This window comes from Elephantulus edwardii, unplaced genomic scaffold (assembly GCF_000299155.1).
Source record: "Elephantulus edwardii isolate Elephantulus edwardi_28Jun2011 unplaced genomic scaffold, EleEdw1.0 scaffold00037, whole genome shotgun sequence".
In the NCBI taxonomy this organism is placed as follows: domain Eukaryota; kingdom Metazoa; phylum Chordata; class Mammalia; order Macroscelidea; family Macroscelididae; genus Elephantulus; species Elephantulus edwardii.
Window position 1 is genome coordinate 18,069,055 of NW_006399787.1, and position 23,929 is coordinate 18,092,983.

Below are 23,929 nucleotides of genomic sequence, written 5' to 3' on the forward strand. Positions count from 1 at the left end.
TTGTGCATAGGGTCGCTATGAGTCGGAAACGACTCGATGGCACATAACAACAACAACTCTAAGCCTCAGTTTCTTAGCCTGTAAAATGGGAATAATAGCACTTCACTTTACCACAAGTATGAAATGTAATTGTGAGTCAAGGTGGCCATTACCAAGTGTCAAGAAAGACCCAGGACAGACCCAGTCTAACTACACATTCTCCACAAGATCAGGAGGGACAGAGGTACCAGGCTGCCTCCCAGGGCTGCCCTTATTCCTCTTCAACAACTAGTGAAATGCTCCCTGTCCTCCTGCTACTCTGGAGCCCCCCAAATTCAGGACAATACATTGTGATAGGGAGTTGGGTAGGGGGTAGACATACAATCATTAGACACAGGGGTGGGCAGGAAGCAGGACATCTGCAGTTGGACAATCCCACTCCCCATGGCTCCAGCCTCTAGTGAAGCCAATCTTTCTGAGTGCCCTTTCCATCTCTGTAGAATGGGAGCACAAATATCTCTCTTGGGGCTACTAAGAGGATTCATTCAGTGATTCAATAAAACATTGTTAAATTTCCACTCTGGGCCAAGCACTGTACTAGGTGCTGGGGACACAGCAGTGAATAAAGAAGCCAAAGGCTCTGTCTCCTGAGAGAGAGGGAGGGAGGGAGAGAGAAAGAGAGTGAGTGTGTGTGTGTGGTGGGAGCTGTTAGCTGTTGTGTGGATGATTTGGACTCTGTGTGTGTGTGTGTGTGTGTGTGTGTGTGTGTGTGTGTGGTGGGAGCTGTTAGCTGTTGTGTGGATGATTCGGACTCTGTGTGTGTGTGTGTGGTGGGAGCTGTTAGCTGCTGCATTGATGATTCAGACTGTGGTGACCCCATGTGTGCAGAGCAGAACTGCTTGATGAGGTTTTCAAGGATGTCACCTTTCAGAAGCAGATCAACAGACCTGTCTTCCCAGTTGCTTCTGGGTGAGTGAGTCTGAACTGCCAGACTTTCAGTCAGTAATCCACTGCTCAGTGGTGGAATCATCCAGGCACTCGTGTTGTGGGAAGACAGGCGGTGAATAAATTAGACCTTGTGTCCTGGGTGCCGAGAGATGTTATGGAGAAAAAGCACGGTAAGAGGGTTTGGGTGTGACCAGGGGAGAAAGATATAGTTTTCAATATTCAAAAAGGGTGCCTAGAGAGTGCCTGATTAAGAAGGGGTTGAATCACTCATAGCTGACCCTCCAGTAGGTTTTCAAAGGCTGTAACTTGCCCGGGAGGAGACTGCTTATCTTTCTTCTGCAGAGAGCAGCTGGTAGTTTCAAATCACTTGCCTGTGAGTTGCCAGAACAACTCTTTACCACTAAGCCACCAGCGTTCCCTGTGATGGAGAGGGAAGGTATTCCAGGCAGAGGAGCAGCAGCCACGAAGGTGGAAAGGGTGCCTGGTGGTGGAAGGAGCTGGCTGTGGAAGGATGCAGGCATGGCTGTAGTAGAGCGAGCCAGCCAGAACAGGCAGACATGGCACCCTGTGGCTACTGTAATATAATGATGATGATGCTCACAATTACTTAGCACTTCCCATAAGCCCTACCTTGGGTTAAGCAGTTCCCTGTTAATAATGCATTTAACACTCACAATCACCCTACAAGTAATCGTGCAGAAACAAAGCAGAAGGCTGATGCACCAGCCTGGTTGATAAAGGCTGGCATGCTCTGTGGGTCTCTAGGAGAGATCTGAGGGTCCCTACACGGATTTGAGGAGTGAATGGATAATCTGTTTCACTCTGTAACAGGCCCATTCTGCATGCTGTGTTGAGATGTTGGGGGCAAGGGCAGAAGGCCCATTAGGGGCTGTGGCCACAAGAGGGAACAAGATCAGGCAGATGAAAGCATCTAACGGCCTCAGCGTGTGCGTTGCTGCTGAGTTTATTACACCCATGCATTAATAAAACTGCTCATAGAGGAGTGATAGGGAATGGCAAAGGACACACTGACAAAGGAGATTAATCAGAACTGGTTTTGAGAAGCATTGTGGCAATGGGACAATTAAAACAGACTTTCAAGAGGGAAAAAAAAAGAGAGGAATGGACTGGGGGGGGTGGTAGAGAAAATAGTGCAACAATGAATGAATGGAAATCCAAAATCTCTGTAAATGTTCATTAAAATTAATAAAATTTTTAAAAAAAGAAAGAAAAAAAAACTGCTCATAGTCTCTCTTGGGTCTAATCTTTATGGAAGCAGATCACCAGGCCTTTCTTCTACAGCACTGCAGTGTGAGTCTGAACTGCCAATATTCAGATTAGCTGCTGAGTGCAAACAAACTATCTGTGCCACCCAAGGGTCCTAGATCATAACATTCTTCCTTTTCTGCCAACTCTGAAGGAGGACACAGAGAGAGGTAGGGGAAGAGGATGGATGTCCAGGACCGAAACTGAAGAACCATGATGGCCATGAGGGTTTACTGTTAACAACTTCATCTTACTTGGATCCACAATCAATACACTTGTTACCAGCAGTCAGGAGATCAGGAGACATAGTGCACTGGGAAAGTCTATAGTCAGGGACCTCCAAATTACTGAGGAGCAAGAATGTCAACAGGAGGACTAAGATGTGTCTGATTCAGGCCATGGTATTTTCAATCACTTGCTATGCTGCTGAGAGCTGGATAATAAATAAGGATGACAGAAAAAGGATTGATGCCGTTAAACTGAGTATTGGAGAAGAGTATTGAATATCCCATGGAATTCCACAGATATGTCTTAGAAAAGATATTGCCAGAGTGCTCCTTGGATTTTCTTTTATAAATTCCTTTTTTAAAGTTTTTATTATATTTTGTGTGTGTACCATCAAATTGGATCTTACTGGTACAGGAGGAGATTTCCCCTCCTTCTCCAGCAGAGCATCTGGTGGATTTGAACTACACGCCTCTGGGATTGCAGTGTCATCTCATACTCTGAGCATGTTTCTAGGAGAGGTTATTCCTTCAAGAGGGATATCAGGCTTGGGAAGGTGGAGGGACAGTAAAGGAGAGGAAGACCCCCCCAGCAGCTGATTGACACAGTGACTGCAGCAGTAGGCTCAAGAGTGTGGAGATTGTGAGGATGGCACAGGATAGGACAGGGTGGTTCAGATCTGTTGTTCATAATCTTGCCTGACAACCACAGGTTGCATATAGCAAGCCCAGCCCAGTTCCAGGTGTTCTCTTTGTGTTTAGGGATGGGGAGCTGGGTTGGCACAAAAGCTGCACTGATGGACCCTGAAATGCCAGGCATCGTGTTAGTAATGCAGGGTCAGGCAACATCTTGTTCCACAGAACAAAAAGTCACCATGACTCATCTCCATCTACCTCTCTGTGTGTCTGTCTACGTATGTAGGTGCACATGCACAGTCTATTCCCCTAGAGACTCGGAGACTGTCTGAGGCACAGTAACTCTAGTAAATGTTTGCTGTTACTAACACGGCTGTTGTTTAGGCTCAGGGCCTGTGGCAGCCTCCCCAACCTCCTTTCCCTTCTGTGCTCTCAGGGTTCCTGCGGGAAGCTCTCGGCTCCCGTGCAGCTGGCCAGCGCCCTGTCCTCCAAACAAATGGCATGTCTCTGCATCTGTCCCTCCCTCCTGTCAAGAGTCCTGGGGAAGACTTTTTCTGAGAGCTCTACCCTTTAGGATCCCCTGACTCGCCTCACTGCACTTGGTGAAGGCAGGAGGGTATGCACAAGTTAAACAGACTCACAAGCTAAAGAACAGGGGTGACAAGGAGCACTTGAGGGTTTCAAGATACACATTTTCATTTTTTGGTAAAATTTTAGCCATTACTGGCAAATTTTAGTGGCATTATTGGTGACTGTAATGACGAGGTCAAATATGTTGGAGATGGTGAGGTTGGCACAGGAGAAGGCAGGTTCAGATCCATTGATCGTAGGGTCGCTATGAATCACAGACGACGCAATGGCACATAACAACAATCTTTCTTAAATCTCTCACAACTCTAAGAGGGGAAAGTATGACCTGTTCCATTTTATTGTCAAAGGTTCTCTCAAAAAACCCCTCACTGTAGCTGAGTTAACCCTCATAGCTAACCCTGCAGTGGGTTTTCAGAAGTTAAAACGTGAATGGGAAGAGACTGTCCATCATCCTCGGCCAGAACGGGGCCACCTTTGGGTCAGCAACACAGCTCCTTATGGGCTAGGCCACCAGAGCTCCCCTCCTCTGTCAAGGGTTGTGTGTACCATCGAGTTGGAACCAACCACAGCTGACCGTCCAGTGGGTTTTGAGAGGCAGTAAATTGTGCAGGAGGAGACTGCCCATCTTTCTCTCACAGAAGAGCTGGTGAACCACATACTTCTGAGTTGGCAGCAGTATTTCTTACCACTAAAGCCACCGGAGCTTAAAGTTTAGGGGCAAGTAAATCTTAGAGTCCGGGAAAAGAGCTTTTCAGAACTGTCCTACAAAAAAACGGAAGGAAGGGAGCTATGGTGGCCTAGTGGCAGGAAGTTGCACTGCAATCCCAAGGTGCGTGGTTCAAATCCACCAGACGCTCTTCTGGAGAATGGACAATATGTCCCTGTACCAGTCAGATCTGATTTGATGGTACACACACAAAAATAATAAAATAACATTTAAAAAAAAACAAAACCCAACATGGCAGAAAGTAAGTATACACAACACAGCACAGCTGTTTCCTTTTTGATATTCTGAGCAGGCTGGTAAGCTCAGAGAATGTTCACCCTGGCCTGTGTGTGTTTTTTTTTTTTTTGGCCTGTGTGTTTTGTCTGATCTGACCCGAGGAGGAAGAACAGCAAGAATCCAGAGAATTTCACAGAACACGAGTAACGTATGGTAGAGGTCATGGAGAGGTCAAGTCTAAAACCAAAATCAAACTGACTGTCATTGAGTTGATTCTGACTCATGGTGACTCTACGTGATACAGCAGTACACTGCCACATACTGTCAGAAATCCAAGCTGGATTTAGAAGAGAGAGGCTGAGAGAGATCATTGCTGGTGGAAGATGATCTTGGTTGAAAGCTGAGAATATTGGAGCGGGGAAGTGTGCTTAATTGGCTATGAAAAAGCAGTTGACTGTGTGGATCATAATAAATTATGGATAACATTAAAAAGAATGGTAATTCCAAGGTAGCTCTGGTGGCCTTGTGGCAAGAAGCTGTGCTGCTATCCCGAAAGCACGTGGTTCGAATCCACCAGATGCTCTGCTGGAGAAGGAGCGGCAATCTCCTCCTGTGCCAGTCAGATCTGAATTGATGGTACACAACAACAACCTCAAAAAACCGGGAAAAAAAGAATGGGAATTCCAGAACACTTCACTGTGCTCATGCAGAACCCGTATAGAAACCAAGAAGCAGTTGTTGGAAAAAAGCAAGAAGGGCTGTTGTGCATAGGGTCGCTATGAGTCGCAAGCGACTCGACGGCACATAACAACAACAACAGTCCCTGGGAAAGGACATCATGCTTGGAAATGGAGAGAACGCTAGAAAAGGAGGAAGACTCTATGAGAAGGATTGACATAACGACTACAACACTGGGCGTACGCACAGCACACTGTGAGGAGGGCTCAGTTTTCTAAGAGTTGGAGCTGAGCAGAAGGCACCCAACAAACAACAGAACTGTGAGACAAAAAATTTCCGTTGTTTAAGAGACTGAGTAAGATGGGTTCAATGATGTGTGCTGCACTGAGGCGGAGGAGGGAGGGAACTGTTTAAAAGAGATATATAACTGGGTGTTTCTGTCATCACAGGAGTCTAGAGCGAGGGCTGCATGGTGGAGGGGACCTGGGGGGGGGGCTGTGGAACAATGAAAGAATCTTTTCTTTTACTTTTCCATAATTTTTGACTCATGTACTTATAACTTGTTAGTCAAATTTGTGTCTTCTAGGTTGCAACACCCCCATGATACATCTTCAAGGATATGAACATGTATGGCCAAGCACAATCAATAAGAGTGCATCTAAATTCCAAAATCAATCTCCATAATAGTCTATGTGTTTCCTACTGCCAAAGGGGCCCTTTAGAGTAGTGAGAGAAGATCTTCACCCTGAAACCCACAGCGTCCCTTTTCAGCAGGAAGTAGCTAAGAGAATACGCCATCCCCTTTTCCTTATGACTCAGGGTGAAGTCTCTCTCAGGGAGGAGTGATAGGGAATGGCAAAGGACACACTGACAAAGAAGATTAATCAGAACTGGCTTTGACAAGCACTGTGGCATTTGGACAAGAACAAACTGGGAGGAGGGTAGAGAGAATGGTGCAGCGGTGAATGAATGGAAACCCAAAATCTCTGGAAATGTTTATGAAAATTAATAAAATATAATTATAGAAAAAAATTTCCGTTGTTTAAAACGATCATTCTCTTTATGGTATTTTGTTACAGCAGCTCTAGGACGCTAATACGTCCCTAAACCTTTCCACACACATTAACAGGAGACCCCGACCCCTCAGCTCCTTCCCAGCCACTGTCCCCTCCCATGCTGCTACTCTTTCAGAAGCTTGGAGTTCGCAGAACTACTACAGTTGTGTCTGAGGCTCCTCACACACAGCTCTCTGTGGGGAATAAGATGTGAATCAGACGACTGAGTCTAAAACTCAGGGCTGCAGAAGTGAGGAGGCTGCACGTGGGGTAGCACAGGTGACACCCTGGACCTTTTCCTGGTTGTTGTTGGTGTTGTGTACCACTGATTAGAGTCTGAGCTGCCCTACAGCTGACTCTCCAGCAGGTTTTCAAAAGCTTCTCATCTCAGGCGAGGAGACTGCCCATCTTTCTGCAGAGCAGCTGGTGGATTAGAATTGTGAGCCTTTGCATTACCAGTGCCATTTCTTAAAACTAGGCCATCAGAGCTCCCTGGACTTTCATCTCAGCCCTTAGAAAAGGTCAAGGTTGCAGTGTCAGTGCTGGGAAGTGATGTTCAGAGCCAAAGGCTAAGCTCCTCTGTTCCCAAATTTCCTATGGGATTAGGGCTATTCTAAGTTTTTTGATAGGGTGACTAACATCTCAGACTTCCCAATATGCCCCATCATGTGCCCTGAGATTTGCAAAATGTGATTCCATCTCGATGGCTCCCTTTGCACCCGATAGGCCCTGCAAAACTTAGTTCCTTGGGGCAGAGGGCTGCACCCTCAGCTGCCCAACCTCTTACAAGACTCAGCTGCTTCCAGGTTGGTCCCACTGATCACCTTGCACCTGGGAAGAGAAGGCAAGAAGGAATATGGATGCCTGGGTGGAGAAAGTGGGGGCTGGGTCCGCTTCCTCAAGGAGTTTAGAGGGGGATTTGGGAAAGCTATGGTGGTTGTGTGCTGTCAAGTCGGAACTGACTCATAGCTGACCTTCCAGAGGGTTTTTGGAGGCAGTAAATTTCATGGGAGGAGACTGGAGCAGCTGGTGGGTTCAGACCAGTTCCTTTGGGTTGGCAACATTGCTTCTTTTTTTTTTTTATTTTATTGTTTTTGTGTGAGTGTACCGTCAAATCAGATCTGACTGGTACAGGAGGAGATTGCCCCTCCTTCCCCGGCAGAGCATCTGGTGGATTTGAACCGTGAACCTCTGGACCTCTGGGATTGTAGTTGCAGCTTCTTGCCACTAGGCCACCAGAGCTCCCCTGCAACATTGCTTCTTAACCACTAAGCCTCCGTGTTCCAGGAGACACTGCTGGAAGCGTTAAACCCTGTGGAGTGAGCCTAGCTGCAGGGCCATCCCAGTCTGTGCTGGTCGTGGCTGGAACCTCTGCTTGTTTCCTCCGTGCTGCTGAGCTGCGCCAGCCTTTGCCAACATGCCTGTGTCTCCACTGCTCGCGGTCATAGAGGAGAGCAGAGTCAGCATTCCATAATTTGGACACTTCTCTTAAATCCTTTCAGCTCTGCTACTTCATGTTTTCCACTATGCCCCTTCCCTTTATGTTACTCTCTTAGTGCAAAGGCATCTTTCTGGCCCTCAGAAAGCAGAGCAGCTTGGGCTTTAGGGAAAGGAGCCGGTCCTGAGCCAGACCCTGAGCGGAAGTGGTTTTACAGTATGCAGCTGGCCACAGCCAGGCCATCCTGCCCATTCATAATTTATGCAGCACGGAGCCAGAGCCATCCCAGGCCCCCTCCCCTTAGCTTCCCCAGCTGGGAATCGATCGCTGTAATGGCTAGGCTCTGCAGTGTGGGCTGAGCTGCCCCCTCCCCAAGCCTTTTTGTGGCCACTAATTAGCTGAGCTTCAGAGACTCTACTTCACAAACCGGGAACTAGAGGCCAAGGGGCCCTTCTGGGAAGCAAGAGGGGGTTGAGCATCACGTCTTTCCCTCCTTAACCTAGGCTCTGCCATTGACCCAAAGTAAAAGAGTGTGTGTGTGTGTGTGGGGGGGGGGTGTTCCCATAAACGCAAACATGGCCAGGGCCTGGACTAGGCAAGCAGGTTTTTCCTGAGCCCCAGGGTAGGGGCAGTAATGCACAGTGACAGCTCCATAATTCCTATACAGGGATCTCTTATTGAAGGGGGCTGGAGGACTTGACATGAAGACATTATATTTGCTCAGCATTCATGCTATTTTAACTTCAGTTAGGTGTCTATTTGGGTGGTTGTGGGGGCTACTGATGGAGCTTCTCAGGGTATGGGCACAAGAACTTGGCATGTCCCCTTTGGCACCACTCCTGTGCTTACCTCTCAATACTACCCAGCCCTCTAATCAACTTAGTAAAGAGGTCAGGCCCGCATTGTACCCACCATCGTGAGCAGTGCAGGGGCATATAGTGGGGATCACAGCCCCTAGTATTTCTAGGGATACGAGCAGGTGAAATGCCTGATAAGAGAAGTCTAGGAGGGAAGACCCTGAGGAGAGACTAGGGACAGAAGCCAAACCCAATGCAGGGGTATGGGCTGCTCACAGCAGAGAGGCACGTGTGTTATCCGGGACCTGCCATCTGCAAGCAGCCTTCCCGAGACCATGGGGTGTCTGGATAGAGATGAGGCTGCTCCTGGTCCTCTATGACTGCTCAACATTGGAAGTCCCTCACAGGATGCACTCTCTCCTGTTTCGGGTCTCCGTTAGGGGACCAGATGTGACCTTTACTCTGGCACAGGCACCTTGAGGCCCATTAAATCTTAGAGGGAAAACTTATACAAGTAACTTTCTGGGGCCATGGAGGCTGAATGAAATCTTGAGACTGTTGCCTTAGAATCATCTTTAAACTTTCAATCAAATATATCCCCTGTAATCTTTTTAAAAGCAAACTATAGCTTAAATAGTAAAGAAAATGTGCCTTGAGTATTGTGCTCCTTAAAGATCTATCCATATGTGAACAAGCAGACAAAAGCAACAAGAGATTCGATGGGAATCTTAGGGGGCTGAGTTTATGCAAATGCAACAGGAACAATTCAGGAAAGGAGGATGAGAATGGTTAAACAACAGAGAACAGAACTGCACAGGTTGAAGCTACTGAATTGGTATGTGTTCTGCGGTATATCTTTTCAACAACATAATAAGGATATTTTTCAAAATGAGCAAGGATGTCAGTGTGGAGACTAAGGTGTGGCTGAGCCAGGCCATAGTGTTTGCAATTACTTGCTATGCATCGGAAAGCTGGACAATGACTAGGATGATAGAAGGAGAATTGATGCCTTTGAGCTGTGGTGCTGAAGAGTACTGAATAGACTGGTAAAAGAACAAACAAGTTCATCCTAGAGAGGATGAGATCAGGCTGCTCCTTGGAGGCAAGGATTCTGAAGCTTCATCTGACATACTCTGGACATGTTGCAAGAAGGAACCAGTGCTTGGAGAGGGACACCATGCTTGGGAGAGCACCAGAGAGGAGGAGCTTCAATGAGATGGATTGATTTAGTGACTGGAGTAATGAGGGTAGGTGTGTCAGAGACAACAAAATTGGCTCAGGATAGAGCAGGGTGTAGGGCGACTCAATGGCACATAACAACAACAACAACATGTGAAATCAGCTTTGTAAAATGTAAAACAATAACCACACTCCATTTGTTCTGCACTGTTGTAGAAATGTAACTTTTTATCAAAATGGAACATCAGGGCAACCAGAACCACATCCAGCAATCTATAGTGATGAGAATATTTGAAAGACCCTTCATTCAGGGAAGAATTCAAGGTGTAGGATGAAGAAGCAACCCACAGACCTTCTGGACCCACTATTCCTTTCCTAGCTGGTCACACCTCCGGGGAGTCACTCAAACCAGTCTGAGATTTGAGGACATCCTAAAAACAAGCTTAAGGATGACAGCCAAACCCTCCCCCCTCCCCCTACACCACCCTCACCCCCACCCCGCCTTCAGCTATGAGCCCTTGCTGGGACTCAGTGACTCAGTACAGAGTAGAACTGTCCCACCGGTGTCCATGACTGTAAATCTTTACAGAAGCTGACTGCCACATCTCCTTAAAAGGGGCTTCCAACTGCCAGCCTTTGCTTCGCAGAGGAGCACTTAACCTCCCTAACTGCTCTGAGTACCTTACAGGTTCCTTTTCAGCCAGAAGTGGCAACTTAAGTCTGGAGAGTGGCCTCTGAGTCGAGGATCAGGAGGCTGGTGTGGGAAGAAGGGATCTGGGGCTACTCTGGCCATTCCCTTAATGGATCTGATCATTCCCCCGGAGGATCTCGCTCTGGGCAGGACCAGGCTATCCCCTCCCTCACGTCCCTCAGTCCTGGCTCCCTCTCCAATCCAGCTTCTTTCCTTCCTTACCAGGCTTTCCCCCTCCTGTACAAGTACTGGAATTTTATTTATTTATTTATTTATTTTTTCTTTCTCTCCAGCCTAGGTTTTTTATTCCTCCAGGGGGCAATTGGAGGAGGCTGCAATCAGCATTCCACCAAGGGAGAGCGCAGACCCCTAGGGGGCCTTTCTGACCCTTTGCTTGCGTTGGCCAAGTTTTCCAGAAAGGCCAAGACAGCTTCCTTCACGAGTGCGCGTGTCCCCAAGGTGTGTCTTCTGATTACCCCGTGGACTTGGGGGAGAGGGGTTTCATTTGTAGAGATGATAAGAGTTGGCCATGGGGTCTCATGGGTTCTCTGTGACTGGAGGAGCTTCTCCCTCCCTTGACAGTTTACCGCAAGTGGACCTAAGTGAGCTCCCACCAGAACCTCGCAGCATCTTTTCAGCCAACTCTTTTTTTTTTTTTGAATGTCAAACTATTTTTAATCTATTGATTTTGATTAAAAATCATAATACAAACAGAGCTAAAATCACACTAACAAAATAAACTAAATATGAAAAGTTGCATTGAAAGGGCATTACATTATTCTTAATAGGATCGTGTAGAAACATTCCAATGGCAGTGTTCTCAAAATAAAACAAAATTACAATAGGAGACTCCCAGCCTGGTCACTTTTGGGACCTTACCTGTAACTCTGGCTGGTGGGTGTCTTTACTCTTGTACTACATGGCTCACTTACATCAGACATCATATTTGTATACCCTGAGAAATCTGACACTGAAGTCCTTACTCTATGGTCCACTTCTCCATTAGAGTTAGTGATAAAGGTCATTGGCACCCTGCTGCCCGACTTAAACTGAGAACCAAATGCTTGTGCAAAGTTCTCAATCTGGTATGTTGTTCTAGGCTCTATGTCTTTCTGAGGATCTATCTGGCTAGCTAACTCCTGAGATGGAATCTGAAAGCTTGTTGAGGACTCTAAATTTTTCTGTTGTTCCTTCTGGCCAGTCAATTTCTGAGATGAGTTCAGCCAACTCTTAACCTTCCCACTCGGGTATAAGGTCCATTGCATCCCCCGCTGTGGTCCCACCTCGGCTATCTGAGCCCTCGGTACAGGAAAGACCCTAGCGAGGTCCATATCTTCCAGGAGAAGCCACACGGGGCGAGACCAAGGTCATAAGGGAAGGCAGGGACCACCGGACGGTGACGGAGGGCATGGGAAGTGGGTTCTCAGGCCCGCGCGCGAGGGGCGCACTCACCGCCGGGACCACTTGGCCGACGTCCTCCCGAAGGGCCGCTTCCACAGCACCCCGTAGAGTTGCACTTTGGTGCTGATGTCCAGAGCGTCTGAGTCTGCCTGCTCCATTGACGGGGAGGGCGACACCGAGTTGGACTTGGACGTGAACATCCCGTCTGCGCGGGGCTGTCCCAGGCGTAGTCCACGCACTCCTCGGACTCTGGGCCCCCCAGAACCGCACAGACCGCAGCCCACGGCGGAATGCGGGGCTCCCGGGGAGCGCGTGGCTCCGAGGCTGCGGGGAGGCAGCGTCTCCTGCGGCTCCGGGCGCCGTCGAGGCGCAGCTCAGCGAGAGGAGACCGAGAGCGGCCGCCGAGCCGGGACGCCGCATTCAAGCGCGCGGGCACCGAGCGCGGCGCGAAGGGGGCGAGTCAGGGCGACCTAGGCGCGCAGCCCGCGGCTCCCGGCAGCGGATGGCGGCGGCCCGGAGGGAACTGGCCGGGAGGGCGGCTCGGCCGGGGAGGGCGGCTCGGCCGGGACCGGCCCCGCTGCCCCGCCCTCCCGCGACAGCCCAATTCGGGTGTCCCGATTGGCTGGGAGGGGGCAGGTGAGCCGGGGGAGGCTGGCCGGGCGCGCCAATCAGAGCGGGCGTCGGCGGGAGGGCAGGGCGCCTGCGTGCCGAAGGTCCAGCGGGCCAGCGACCTACAGGGCCCGGGACGCTGCCCAGAGCGCTCCGTGCGGCGGCTACGCCGAAACTGGCACATATCTGCGTTCTAGTGCGCTTTCAGCCACTCCAGCAGACAGCTCCTCGCTTCCGGATAGGGGAGAAGAAGAAAGGGGTTGGTGTCAGAATCCCAACAGCGGTGAGATTTGATTTTCTCAGCTTTAAAACGGAGGTGCCTGGACCTCATTCGTTGGTCCCTGAGTGACAAAAATAGATTGAACTACTTTGATCAAAAGATAGGTGGAGCTCCCTCCCCAAGATGGCAGCTGCGGACGATGAATTTCTGCTGCCGAGCCTCGCAGAGCTGTTTGAAACAAGCAAGCAGCTTCTGGACGAAGTAGAAGTAGCGACAGAACCCACCGGTGCCCGTATAATCCAGGATAAGGTGGTCAAGGCACTGGGCCTCCTTGAGCAGGTTGCTGAAAGGTTATCGCAGCTCGACTTGTTCAGCCGAAATGAAGATTTGGAAGAAATTGCTTCCACCGACCTGAAGTACCTCTTGGTGCCAGCATTTCAAGGGGCCCTGGCCATGAAACAAGGCAACACCAGCAAACGTCTAGATCATTTGCAGTGGGCTCGAGAACACTTTTTAAACTACTTAACTCAGTGCCATTATTACCATGTGGCAGAGTTTGAACTGCCCCAAACCAACAACTCAACTGAAAATAATACTGCTAGCTCCTCCGTTACCTATCCTAACCTTGTTGCTTTGGCATCTCAAAGACAGGCTAAGATAGAGAGATACAAACAGAAGAAGGAGATGGAAAGTAGATTGTCTGCACTGAAATCTGCTGTGGAAAGTGGCCAAGCAGATGATGAGCATGTTCGTGAATATTCTCTTATTCACCTTCGGAGGTGGATTGGTATCAGCTTGGAAGAGATTGAAAGTATTGACCAAGAAATTAAGATCCTTAGAGTAAGAGAGTCCTCAAAAGAGGCATCATCTTCTCACTCATCTCATCGAGACAAGCCACCAATGAAACCCTTCATTCTCACTCGGGATGTGGCCCAAGCCAAGGTGTTTGGAGCTGGTTATCCAAGCCTGGCAACCATGACAGTGAATGACTGGTATGATCAGCATCAGAAGTATGTCACAGCTCATGGAAGAACCAGGACACCACCAGCAGAGCTCACAAAAGCAGCTCAGCAAAAAGATCAGGAAGAAAAGGAGGCGGCAGATGATGACAAAACGGTGCACAGAGCCCGGGAGTGGGATGACTGGAAAGACACCCATCCTCGGGGTTACGGCAACAGACACAACATGGGTTGATCTTCCCACCCCAAGATGGAACTAGAGGGGTTCAACATCTCCTCCTCCAGAGAAAGAGGTATAGTCTTCCTCTTTCTTGAGCTCCTGCTTCAACTGTGTAACAAACAACAAAAGCAAAAATGCTTCATGCTGCTTTGGGCTCATTAAAGTGTCAAATGATTGTGTATTTGTACCCTAGGTGATGAGCCAACGATCTTGTTTCAGCATTATCATTCTCATCATGGTGTGTTCCAGTTTAAGTGAAATAAAAGAGCATTGATCTGTATAATCAATGGCTGTATGAATTTTCTTTAAAAATAATAAAAATTCCTTTTATCACATGAGAGAAAAAAAAACCCCAACAAAACCCATAGGCGGATGGGCACCAGGGAAAAATGCCTGGAGATTTGCTTCAGTGATGATTGTTGTTGTGTACTGTGGTGTCAGATCTGACCCATAGTTGACCCTCCAGCGGGTTTTCAGAGGCACAGGAGGAGATTGCCCATCCTTCTCCAGCAGAACAGCTAGTGGATTTGAACTGCATGTCTTGTGACTGCAGCGCAGCTTCTTGTCACTAGGCTTTCAGAGCCTACACTTATTTGAATATACACAATATATATGTACATTATGACGTAACCATTACAAGACTTCCTGGAGTTCTACTCTCTAACTCTCCATGAGTTAGAACAGGCTCCATAGGTACTGGTTTTGGGGTGATATTTTATTGTTGTTGCAAAGTGAGAATGAGTTAAGCTTTATCACTGTTAGTAGCAGCTCCCTGCTGGGTTTCATGTTGCAGGGGCCACCGCCTTTCCCAGATCAGATTTCCTTTCTTGTAACCTAGCCAGCCGTGTTGGCATACAGACCCAATCCAGAACGGTCGGTGCAATTTGTGCCCGTGATTTATCCTCACACCTGACTCGTGCTCCCAATGGCCCAGTGCTCCACCCTCTCCTGTAGGCGCCTATGGACAGTCACTGTCCAGCAGGGGACAGCTGGCTGCCCTGCCATTGGGGGTTATTCTGGAGGTGAAACCCCCAGGCACAATGCAAAGACTAGAAGTGCCTTTGGCCGCTAGGAGGCCCAGCCCACTAGCTCTGCTGCACTGGGTCACCTTATGCACAGCTAGCTGCAGGCACACCTCTGAGTGATCACAGTTCACTTGTGTCCTTGGGAAACCATACACCTCGACCGCTTAGCTGGCTACGTGCCTACGTGCGGTGCTGCTAACTTAAAGTTCCGGTTGACGTCCAGCAGCCACTCTGCAAGAGAAAGGGATACAGTCTCCTCCCTTGAGAATTCACAGCCTCAGACTCTACGGTAAGGATGGACTCAAGGGCAGTGGGTTTCCTTGGGAAATCTACATCTCTGGGGATCGGGATCATTGCTTCTTCAGATGTAAGAGACGAAGTCGGATTGACAACTACAGCTCTAATCCATCAGGCTCTCAGTAGGAGAAAGATGGGCAATCTCTTCTTATGATGATTCAAGGTCTCAAAGCCAATGGAAGGTGTCTAGCAAGCAGTAGGAGTGTACACCCTGGCAGTGGGTTTGAAGTATTTTGTTATTGCTGTTTTGTTTGGACTGGGGAGCGGGGGACTAGGGAGAGAAAAAGGAACGTCAACCTGGCTTCCTTCTCTTAATTATGAAGAAATACAATGAAGACTTGGGAAAATCTTATGTCATGGACCTTTCCAAAGTGCTGAAGAGCAAGGTTATTGAAGACTAAAGTGCACCTGATCTAAGCCATGGTGCTTTTAAATACTGTTACACACCTAAAAGTTGAACGATAACTATGGAGGACAGAAAAACAAATGCCTTTGAATTGTGGTGTTGGGGAAGAGTGCTCAATATATCATCGACTACCAAAAGAACAAACCAGTCTTGGGAAAAGTGAGGCCGGGGGCCCTTTAGAGGCACAGCTGGGGAAGCTTCACTTCATATACTTTGGGCATGTTGTTCAAAGGGGCCAGTCCTCGGAGAAGGGCATCATATTTAGAAATGGAGGGGCCAGTGTAAGAGAGGAAGCCCCTCAATGAGAGAGACAGATATACAACAGGCTCAAGTATAGCAGAGATGATGAGAACAGCACAGGATAGGACAAGGGTCAGACCTGTTGTTCATAATAAGGTTGCTATGAGTTGCACTCAACTCGATGGCACATAACCACCTTTTGTTTAGTAGTCTAACAGTTAACACAGTGAGCCCACAACATGTTGCTTATGTATGGGTCAGGGCTGTCCAATCTCATCAGGAAGGGAAATTCGGCCTCCTCAGCTCAGGTACCTGAAAGGACACTCTGAATGTGCTTCTTACATCTTTGCCCATTGCATTTAATTTGTAAAACCACTCCAAGACGTGTAGGTATGCCTGAGAAAAGGACCTCAGCGGGCAGCAGCTGGGTAGGCAGTTCCTGAAGTCCCACCAGCAGCCCCACCCATTCGAGATCTCTCCAGACTCGGCTTTCTCGCGATAGACAGAAGGGCTGTTTCCTCATCAGTGGTCTTGGCCTCCTGCTAGTGTTCTATATTCTCAATATCCAGCAGCTGTTCACCCCAGGTGCCAGTGCACAAGCTTTTCTGGAGGTGGCTTGAGGACCTTACTGGCCTGCTGTCTGCCAGCCTCTTCCCAGCAGTTAATAGGCTCCTGGCATCCAAATGCATTCACTGTAGGCAACACATTGTTCAGAATGTAAATATCCACTGCTCCCTCTTGTGGATGATGTGTAGATTAAAAAGGTAGATATTAATTTGGTGTTTAAGAATCAGTCTTTACTTAGAAGAGTCAGCCATAGCGTTTTATTGCTGAAATCGCTGAGGGAGAGCCAGGGTGAGAGGCCCTCATGTAGAAAAGAATTAGCATCAGCATTAGCTCCATTTTTACTCACTGGAAAGATCTGGAGCAAGTTACTTTGAAACCCTAGAGGTATCATGTCAAAAGGAGCCTGCCCAACCAACCAATCTTCAGCATCCCTCTATCCTTGAGTCGAAACTGACTCACAGCTGTCCTTCTAGTGGGTTTTCAGAGGCTGTAAAATCGTACAGGAGATTGCTCATTTCTTCTCCTGTGAAATAGCTACTGGCTTTGAACCAGGGAGGCGCTGCCTTTGGGTTAAAAGTACAACTCCCCACGGCCTACACTAGCAGGATTCCCTTAGCCTCACAAGGAGTATTTTCCCCTGATACAGTAACAGGTTCTGTGCTGATTTTTTGATGCACTATGAAAGCTGAAGAAGCTCTGTGTCTTCATTAGAAGCTGCGCTGCAATCCCCAAGGCACGTGGTTCAAATTCACCAGCTGTTCCATGGGAGAAGGATGGGCAATGCCTCTGAAAACCCACTGGAGGGTCAGCCAACTCTCCGGGACTCAACAACATGCAAGCAGAAGGCAAGTACAGAGTAGAATATGACCTAGGATTCTATTAATCTTTCCCCATCGCCTATCCCCAAGGGAAGACTCAGTGTAGTCAGGGAACCACTCACAGCTGACCATCTAGAGGCTGTAAACGGGCATGGGAGGAGCCCACTCACTTTACTCCTGAGGAGCAGCTGGTGGATTTGAACCACCTGCCTTTGGGTTGGCGGCAGAGCTCTCAATTAAAGAGGCTCCTGGAAGTTAGACTTGGGTGAAGCCCAACTATCTGCACAATTTTCAATCTGGAAAAGGCTTAGCGGCCACTTAGAAAGTCAACATCACTCCGAGGTGCATGGCTCGAATCCACCAGATGCTCTGCCAGGGAAGGAGGGACAATCTCCTCCTGTACCAGCCAGATCTGATTTGACGGTACACTCTCTCTCACACACACACACACACTACAATTTTTTTTAAAAAAAGAAAGTCAACATCACGTGCCTCTTCTTCCTTTGAACCCTTGAGCGAAAGTGATACCTTTTACACAGACTCCATATTCCTGAGCGCCACCAGGTCTTTACTCCTGAAGATCCCTTGCTTAGAACTCCTTTCGCTAACTTCTTCATCTCCTTCATTCTACTCAGCCTTTGCATTCAGCTCTGGGCTCATCTCTGAATGTTCTTAAAGCTCCACCCTGGGCTCCTTGCCACTTGTGTTCTCTCAGCACTCCATGGTAATTGTCAGTGTTCCTGTTTGAATCACAGAACAGAGCTCTCTAAAATGCATTGCTGTTTAGTCAAATCTAACTCTTAACAGTCCATGATTAGGTTTCTGAGGCTCTAAATCTAAGAGAAGACTGCCCCCGTCTTTCCCGAGCAGCTAACTTGTAGACTCAAACTGCTGACCCTCAGGTTAGCAACCCAGCACAGAGCTCTTCAGCAGGCTGCTGTTAGGTCAACACCTAGGAACCTAGGAGTGCCTGATTTTTTTCCTTTCTTTTTTTAAGATCTTTTCTGTCACACACAAATACACTTTAATAATTTACAAATCCATCTGAAAATGGCTTCCTGTTTTTAAGCCTCAAATGAGACTCATCTACAGAATCAGACTTCAGGGTCCAACCTGGGACTTTGCAAACGTCTCTAACCCTTATGGCTTGAAGATTCATTCCATTCTGGATGTGAATACAGGTGACACCCAGTTTGCTGACATCCACAATATTCCACTTCTCACCATCAAAGACTATCATCTGAGAGAAAGGAATTCCAGTCTTCTGCTGCAGCCTCTGAAAGTGTGTAACCTTGCTGCCGGATAGATTTCCAGATGAACAAAATATTTGACTAGGTCAAAGAGCTTCAGCAGCTGGTTGGCCCCTTCAATCTCACCTGTCTAGGAAGCGGCTGCGGCGGGAATCCTCAGGCCCTTGAGTCATTCCAGAATCTCGGGGACAACTGGGTACAGTCTTACGGTTTGACCCCGGCTATCTTGTACAGTTCCATCACTGCTCCGACTGAATGGAGGGTCAACATGCATATCGACCCAGAAAGGCCAGAGCATGGAATCCAGGTCAAACAGCTAGCTTGGGGAGCCCAGCCATGACCGCCAGCCACTACTAGTACGCGAATGGAGGCGGAGCTCGATTTTTCTTTTTTTAATATTATTAATTTTAATGAACGTTTACAGAGACTTTGGATTTCCATTCATTCATTCATTGCTGCACTTTTCTCCCTGCCCAACCTCCCTCCTACTTTGTTCTTCTCTTTGAAAAGGAAAAGAAAAATTCTTTCATTGTTACACAATCCCTGCCCCCAAGTCCACTCCACTGTGCAGCCTTCGTTCTGGACTCCTGTCATGACAATAATACCTAATCATATATCCCTTTAAAACAGTTCCCTCCCTCATCTGTTTCAATGCAGTACACATAATTTATCCCATCTTTCTCAGTCTCCCACCAATCCCGATGTCAGTCCTGTTTTACAACAGTGAATGCCTGATTTTTCTATGTACTACACAAACCGAGGGAGCTCTGGTGGCCTCACTAGAAGCTACACTGCAATCCACCAGCTTCACCACTGGAGAAGGAAATCCACCAGATTCACCACTGGAGAAGGATGGGTAATCTCCTCCCATGTGATCAAATGCCTCTGAAAACCCATGAGGCCATTAATAGGAGTTCTGTTAATACCACTGGATAAAGAGGCCAATCAAGTGGGGGAGAGAGATATGCTCAGACTTCTGTATGGTTCCATTCTCGGGAGCAGCCACCTTGTGGAGCATGTAAGAGAAATCTATGACGAAAACAAGTCAGCCTCAAATAAGATGAGTCCAATTCTCCTCCCTAGAGTCTTCCAGACATTGGGAAATGATCCAGTTCCTTTCATACTTCTTCAAATGCTCCAGCTGCCCATTCCCTTGCCCCTGGGTGCTCAGGCTCGTCAGAATGCCTCTAGCAGTGTGGCAACCTGAGCAGGGCACATTTTCTCACTCATATTCCCATCAAAATAATGCATACAGTGGCTAACCTTGTAACAGAAATCAGTAGCTGCATTAGCAATGGAATCTAAGTTTTCAGATCTCTGGTGGCCTAGTGGGTTGCGCTTCTAACCCAAAGGCAAATAGTTCAAATCCACAAATTACTCTGGAAGCTGGCAGTCTTCGCCGACGTGATTTACAGTTTCCAAAACCTCACTGAATGTCAAGTATGAGTTGGTTCTGACCCGAAGGCAATGAGACGAGATGAATTCAGTCATACGGTAGCTCACAATCCTTAGTACAAGATTAGTAACACAAATCCAGTTACTCTCCCACCTCTATGCTCTGTCCCATTCTCTTTCTAGCTCCTAGTTTTACTATTAATCAACTTCTGAACAATCCTCACCACAGGTGAGACAAAGGCAGAACTAAATATAAGACCAGTAGCTGATTCTGCACAGGAGCTGGGGAATACTGTAAATGATACGATTTCTTTAACAGTGCACCCTCAGAGCAGATCATGTCATTAGCAACAAAAATTTACTGAGAACTTACCATCCTAAATTTATACTCCAGTGGCAGAAAGAGAGACGGTGAAGGCATGTATTAAAAGGTGATCAGGGTTAGGGAAAAGGAAAGAACAGAAGAATTGTGGTGGGATGAGACATGCTACAATTTTAAAAATAGCTTAGTTTATATAGATTCAAAAATAAAACTAGAAAAGGTCTGAATTTCCTCGTTATTTTTACTAAAACACACAGAGAGAAAGAGAGTGAGATCAATCCCAGAGCAGTAGGATGAAGAGAGGTCTACGTAGTAATGCTGACCTCCTCAGATTTCAAAGATCACTGTCTAAGGCAAAGGATGTAGGCACTTGAATTTGAAGCTTCCATAGAAATAGCAAGAAATATATATATATACCATATCTTTCCCTTTTTTTCTTCTTCAGAAGATTTCTAAGAAACATGAAACACTGTGGACACAAGTGTTGTAATTCGCTGATGAAACATTTGTGGTATATGCACATATAATCAGCATTAAGTAGATCAGAGATAATTAAAAAAGACTAGTGATTGTCCCAGAGATGGAATACCAACTGACATATTTAAACAAACAGATATAGCCCTGGAAGTGTTCACCAGCTTGTGACAGAAAATCAGAAGGACAACTACCTGGGCAACTGACTGGAAGAGATCTGTATTTATTCCCATTCCAAAAAAAGGTGATCCACCAGAGTGTGGAAATTATTGACCTATATCACTAATATCACACGCAAGCAAAATCCTGCTGAAAATTATCCAAAAGTAGCTGGAACAGCACATCAACAAAGAACTACCAGAAACTACAAGCTGGGTTTAGAAGAGGCCGTGGCACGAGGGACACCGTTTCCAATGTGAGATGGATCTTGACTGAAAGCAGAGCGTACCAGAGGAATGTCTATCTGTGCTTCATGGACCATATAAAGGCTTTTGACTGTGTGGAACACAATAAATTGTGGATAAACTTGAGAAGAATGGGAATCCCAGGGCACTTAATTGTGCTCATGCAAAACCTATACTCGGACCAGGAGGCAGTTGTCAGAACAGAGTAAAGAAACGCTGCATGGTTCAAAATCAGAAAAGGAGTGTGTCAGAGATCCGTCCTGTCTCCATACCTTTTCAATCTGTATGCAGAACAGATCATTCGGGAGGCTGGGCTTTATGAGAAAGAATGTGGCATTAGTCTTGGAGGAAGACCCATCAACCACCTGTGTTATGCAGATGACATAACCTTATTGCTGAAACTGAAGAGGGCCTGAAGAAGCACCTGCTGCAGTGGGTCAAGGTCTGTAGTCTTCAATAAGGATGGAATCTCAACATCAAGAAAATAAAGATTCTTACTACTGTGCCAATTGGCAGCATTGTGATAGATGGAGAAGAGATTGATTGTTAACAATTTCAGCTTGCTCAGTTCCACAATCAACCCTCTTGGCACCAGCAGTTAGGAAATCAAAAGCCTAATTACATTAGGAACATCTGTTGCCAAAGACCTCTTCATACTAAGACCATGGTCTTCACAATTACTTGCTATGCTTTAGAGAGCTGGAAAATGACCAACAATGACAGAAGAATTATTGATGCATTTGAGTTGTTGTGCTGGAGAAGAGTTCTGAACATACCATAGACTGCCAAAAGAATTAACAGGTCTGTTCTGGAGAGGGTGAAAACAAGCTGCTTTTTGGAGGGAAGGACTTTGAGACTCCAACTCACATACTTTTGTCATATAGCCAGGAGGAGCCAGTCTTTGAGAAGGACATCATGCTTGGAAGGGTCGAGGAACAGCACAAGAGAGGAAGACCCTGGAGGAGATGGACTGACACAATAACAGGGGTAATGAGGGTAGGTGGTCAGAGACAATGAGGCTGGCTCAGGATAGTACTGGGTTCAGAAATGCTGTACACAGGGTCGCTCTCAGCTGCAAGCTACTCAATAACACATAAGAACAACAATAACGATTATCCAATGGACTGCCAAAACAACAGATAATTTGTTTTGGAGGAAGTGCAAACAGATTGCTCCTTAGAGACAAGGACGGTGAAACTTTGTCTCACATACTTTAGGTATGTTGCCAAGAGGGAGCAGACCTTAGAAAAACACATCATGCTAGGAAAGGTAGTCAGAGTCAGAGAAAGACAGGAAGATTGTCAACAAGATGGATTGACACAGTGTCTGTAACAATTGGGCTCAAGCGTATCAGAGATGAAGATGGGGCAGGACAGGCCAGATTTAGCTCTTATATCCACAGGGTTGCTATAAGTCACGGCTGACCTTCCAGCTCCTAACAATGATTAAACATATGGGTTATACGTTTAAATAATATGCTATTGTGTACGCATTTATTTGTATGTAACTTAAAAAAAAACAAACAAAAAAACAAGCTCTAGGTCCAAGAAGGAGAACACACTTATTAAATTCACACAATGCAATTCTTTAAATCTCCACCTCTTGGTTAGTTGTTCATAGCATTTAAATACCCATATACCAGCTCTGCCCTTTGAAATGAATCCAGTGTTAGTGGAGTTGGTTGCCTTTTCTTTTTTTCTCAGAGCAGAAAAGTATCTTTATAAATAATATTTGTCAATAACAACAGCAAAGTAAAAGAACTGCCAATGAGAGTGTCTCTTGAGGCTGAGGGTTTTTCAAACCCTTCATTTCCCCTTTCTCCTCTCTTAAAGGATGTACACTAGGTAGATCTTTTGACAGCTTCTCACAGCTTGTATTACCTTTTTTGATGTTCAATGTGGGTCAAATCTGGTTGTCACACAGGGAAAAATACCCACCTGTTGAGAAATAATGAGCCATTCACATAAGGTATGCACTAATAAAAATTTAATATCATAGAACAAATCAGAAACAGCAATTTTTTTTAACCATTCACAATTAAAGTGGAAAGAGACAAAATTATAAGGCAGCCATCCATGGAATGATTATATGTTTACAAAGGATCCAGAAAAAGACATTTAAAACCACTGTTCAGGATACTGAAGCAGGGGAGCTGCAGTTACCCCACAAAATATCCAATTTGCCAGAAGATACCACCAGGAAAATAGTCAAGGCCCACCTCCTAAATGGTCATCTGGTCCTTTCTCACAAGTCACAGATTCCTTTCTGGTCTTCTGAGGTAAAATCTAGCTTTCTCAGGAACAAATGTTTTCACTTCATTTGAGCAACATGGACCATTTTGTAGTAAGCAGGGTTTTCTGATGCCGGAAGTTTCCACTGCAGAATAGCTACAGAGAGTTCTCACCTAGTACTGCAGCAAAGTTGGATGATTTGAGGAATTATTCACAGTCTCCCAAGGGGCTTGGGAATTCAAAGAGCAGGACCATTCTTTGGAGGCTTGTGCTGTTGACATTAGGGTCCCATGTTCAGTAACAAGTCACCATGTGTTTGAGGCAGGGCTTCAAACCAGTTCATTCCAGCTTGAACCCCAGTTGACAATGTGCCTTTCCAGCTCCCACATATACTAAATCAGAATCTCCCTTTGAGTAGATCCTCAGGTGATTCTTACAGATCCCCAGATGCTTACAGATTACAATGAATACATACAAATCACTTGGGGATCTTGCTAAAATGTAGATTATGCTTCAGTCTATCTGGGTCAAGCCAACAGAGATGTTGGTTTGAATGTCCCAATGGCTCCACAGGAGAAAGATGAGCAATCTCTTCTATGTGATTTACAGCCTCAGAACCCCGTTGGAGGATCAGTTTTGACTTGAGGTTGGTAAGTTAAGGGAGGA

General features: G+C 46.8%; 2 protein-coding genes and 1 pseudogene across 2 annotated transcripts in view; 1 reads left to right on the plus strand and 2 right to left on the minus strand.

The window, feature by feature from the left end:
- PLEKHD1 (pleckstrin homology domain containing, family D (with coiled-coil domains) member 1) overlaps positions 1-12,070 on the minus strand; it is a 36,319-nt gene extending 24,249 nt beyond the window's left edge. Inside the window, exon 1 of the mRNA XM_006884742.1 lies at positions 11,878-12,070. Within this exon, the coding sequence (XP_006884804.1) occupies positions 11,878-12,026 (149 nt within the window). The 5' untranslated portion in view covers positions 12,027-12,070. The remainder of the gene's footprint in view (positions 1-11,877) is intronic.
- Positions 12,071-12,838: 768 nt separating this feature from the next.
- LOC102877621 (immunoglobulin-binding protein 1-like) lies at positions 12,839-13,849 on the plus strand. Its single transcript, XM_006884743.1, has one exon. It carries the CDS (start codon positions 12,839-12,841, stop codon positions 13,847-13,849), a length of 1,011 nt encoding a protein of 336 aa, XP_006884805.1.
- Positions 13,850-18,288: 4,439 nt separating this feature from the next.
- LOC102843361 lies at positions 18,289-18,775 on the minus strand (annotated as a pseudogene).
- Positions 18,776-23,929: the final 5,154 nt, after the last annotated feature.